The 3,631-nt window shown below is 35.4% G+C and overlaps 1 protein-coding gene across 1 annotated transcript; it reads left to right on the top strand.

The window, feature by feature from the left end:
• Positions 1-944: 944 nt before the first annotated feature.
• LOC147496979 (bet1-like protein At4g14600) lies at positions 945-2,838 on the top strand. The gene is given in 5 exon segments (XM_086559782.1): positions 945-1,077; positions 1,173-1,288; positions 1,912-1,968; positions 2,480-2,546; positions 2,549-2,838. Coding segments are annotated over 4 exon segments (294 nt in total). The 5' UTR covers positions 945-1,077; positions 1,173-1,210; the 3' UTR covers positions 2,641-2,838.
• Positions 2,839-3,631: the final 793 nt, after the last annotated feature.

Here is a 3,631-nt window from a genome sequence, read left to right as displayed (position 1 = left end):
ACAGTGACTTTTAACTAAATCACAACGAAGATAGCAGTTGCTACCGAGATTGTCACTGAGTTGTGAGTTTTGGACGGAACCTTTTATTCCGTTTCGTGTGTTTTTTAGATTTTTTTTTTTCGGTTTTTATTTTTCTTTCGGATGGGATGTTTCATTCTGTCCGGCCGTTTTTTCGATATTTACATTCAGATGGAATCAAACATTCCGTCCGAGGTTTAAAGTCACCTCTACATTGGGCAACATTTTTTTGTTTTTCACCACAAAAGTAGCAAAGAGGGGAAATAGTCTTACGTGGAGATGAAAAAAAGTGACTTGCATTAGGAATGCTCTAATAAAATGTTCCCAATAGCTTCTTTAATTGATATTATGTTAATTGGTACTGGGGTCAAATTATGTGTGGTAATGAGAAGTTGTGAACACGAGAACGGTCAAATTATATTATGTGCTACTTGCCGAATGGAACCATCTATGGTGACCCCAGTACCAAGTGCAGTTTACTTACGTCCGCGAGGACGTGTGTGGCTAGTGCATTTCTTTACGAAGGTTTAACCAATGTTTTTGCATTTCAGCGATTCGCATTTTGATGAATATCATGATTTTGAACTAGGAACATTTCACATAATCAATATGAGACGCACTCTGAAATGCTGACACTAGATGTAAAATGTTCAGAATTAATGAGGCTTAATATCTTCGTGCAATCGCGCCATAAGCTTAATTGTTAAACTCAAAGTCAAAACCAATTACGCAGTATCTATTACCTTGTAGCAACTTGCGACTTGATATGAACTGATGGGAACATTTTAATCAACCACATCATTAGAGAAAAATACCTAGAATATTAAAATATTTCAGCTCGTGTTGATGCATTTGACATATTCGCCTGTGCATTTTAATATTTTATTTATAGCAGTTCATCGTGGGCCTCAAGCCCATTAACGTGAAATCATTATTTTTGGTGTTGGACTTAAAAATGGGCTTTTGGCAGCTTCCCTTCCTCTTTTCCTGTCCCAAAAAACTCTTTCTACTTGAAATGGCGAATTCGTACAAAGGCGGAGGCAGCGGTGGATATTGCAGGTATTTATTTATTTCTTCAAATAAAAAAAAAATGATTATAATTTATTATTATTTAAATGAGTTATTTAGTTAGTTTGTTGTTTTGTGTTTTGTAGAGAAGGACTGGTTACTCGAACAGTTTCGAATAATCCAGATGAGGATTGATCCTATTCATTGTGATTTAGATGAAGAGATTACTGGTCTTCATCGTCAGATCGGTTTGCTAAAAAATGTACGTTACAACCTCGCTTCTTTTTCATAATAACTTTTAACTTCTTGTCTCCAATTTGTGACATTTGGACTTCTATAGAAATTTTTTATATGATATTTTATGAATGTTTCAAGTTTTTTGCCGGAATTTCAAGTAACTCTGCAAACTTTTTGTTTTTCGGTCCAGGCTTGCAATTTAGTCTCGTATGAATTTGGCAATTAAAGTTGGACTACTGTTTGTCAGATTTCGTCAATAAATACAAAGAAACTGTACACAATCTTATCAACAACTAGCATAGGCATTATAGTAGCACAAGTTTTTCCTCTCTAGTAGCTCGTAAATAACATTTTCATGCGGTGACTAAGTTTGGCAAATCCTTTCACTTGGATGGTAATTAGGGATGCATGTTTTGTACCCTCTCATCAGCATTTGGACATTTACTGCTGTTTGGTTTAGTCACTGTGTACATCGTATACGTTTTACATTTTGGATTTTTAGATTTGTTTTTCAGTCAATAAGTCTGAGCCCTTAATTTTTTATCCAAGCTATATTAGTTTACGTAAACTTTGTGCCGTTGTTATCTACCTAAAGCTTTTACTGTAATCTTTTTCTGAGAAGCTCTTATTCAAATGAAAATTCTGCAGGTAGCTCAAGAGATAGAATCGGAAGCGAAGTTTCAAAATGACCTTATCACTCAGCTGGTAATCATCTTAATACCTTATAAGTTTGTGTACTAAGTTACTAACTTCTTAAATTGTAGCATGTTAGTTCCATATATATATGTAGCGCTGCTCTTAAAAAGCATACTCGTCATAGAGAGAGTCATCCACTCATCCTAATAATCTATCTTTTCTGCAAATCTAGATTTTACAACAGAATATAGCATTTCAAATTCATTAGAGCATCCGTACTTCTAACATATAACAACTTTGAAAATTGATAAAAGATCTTCTGTTGCCAATTTACGTAAGTTCAAATAATTGAACTGTTTGAACTTTAAACTTTATTTTTTGTTCTCCTACAAAGTGTACAAATGGAACTTAAAATTGGTTTAACATTCTTGACTTTACTGATGCCCTTTGTTCTAATTGTTGAATATGATAACTGTGTCTTTACAGGATATAGCTTTGAGATATTTTTTTCTATAAGTTTTACCTTTGCAAATTATAGATACTCTTTGACAGTTTTGTTGCATCTGATTTTTGAAAACAGCAAATGACACTGATTAAAGCTCAAGCAGGAGTGAAGAACAACATGAGGAGGCTGAATAGGAGCATCATTCAGCAGGGTCAAACCATGTATTGCATGTTGTTCTGTTTGCTCTATTTTGCTTTTTCGTGGTCTACTTGTTGGCCAAATGGTCTCGGAGATGAGAATTTACAAGCTAGCTAGGGATCTCTGTGGATCATTGCATGACCAGTAGGTTTCAGTTTTCGTTGTAAAGTCTTACAAATTTTAGCCTCGAGAGTTATGCTCTTAAAAAGTTTGTCTAGCATACCTCATTTACAACCAAACTGGTGTTCAGATATACTGCATCAAAGAATTGCTTCATACGTATTTCTTTTCCTTCAGCTTTCTTCTCATATGAATTTTATGGACATGAATTATAGACCCGAAAACAAGTGAAAGGATAGGGGAGGGGGAGGAGTGTCTGTGTGAGAGTCTGACAGATCTGGGAAATCGATATTGAGGTCATTAACTGACATTCTTAAACGCATACTTTACAGATTAAAAACAGAACTGAAAATGTAGTTGTAGTTTATGCATTCTTGGTTTCAGGAATTGATTGAATGTATATGAATTATTCATTCAACTACTCGTGCACACACACAACTTGATTTTGGTTGCTGGGTTGTGAACTCATCCTGCTTCATTACCTTCGCCTGATTGATGGCATTCCTAGCCCACTTGGTGAAGAAAGTTTCATTGTGGCCAACTTGACCATTTTTGTAAATACCGAAGCATTCTGAATCTTTTTCAGGATGGGGGCATTCCTTCTCAACTTGTGGATCCCACCAAGCTCCCAGGTGTTTAATTCCCGAATAATCTGCCATCCAAATATCCAATGGAGAGCATACTTGTCTATGCCTGCATACTCCCCACCATCTGTTGGGGAAAAACTCCATAACACTGCTGTTCCTATCCATGAAGAGCATGTTCGTCAGTTGGGCCCCGTGTGGTGATGCTACAATGTCAGTAAAACTCATCGCCCTTACCTGAAAATATACCAAAATGTTGTTTAGAAATGTGTTTGCAGAATCATTAAATATGGGTCCTAAAATTTGTTGTTTAGAAAAATGTTTGCAGAAAAATCAAAAAACAATTAAATATTTGTTTGTTTGCCCCAAACTTAAACAATCTTTG

This window comes from Coptis chinensis, chromosome 5, assembly GCF_015680905.1.
Source record: "Coptis chinensis isolate HL-2020 chromosome 5, ASM1568090v1, whole genome shotgun sequence".
Taxonomy (NCBI): Eukaryota; Viridiplantae; Streptophyta; class Magnoliopsida; order Ranunculales; family Ranunculaceae; genus Coptis; species Coptis chinensis.
Note: the sequence above shows the minus strand (reverse complement) of the source record. Positions and strands in the feature narration are given on the sequence as shown.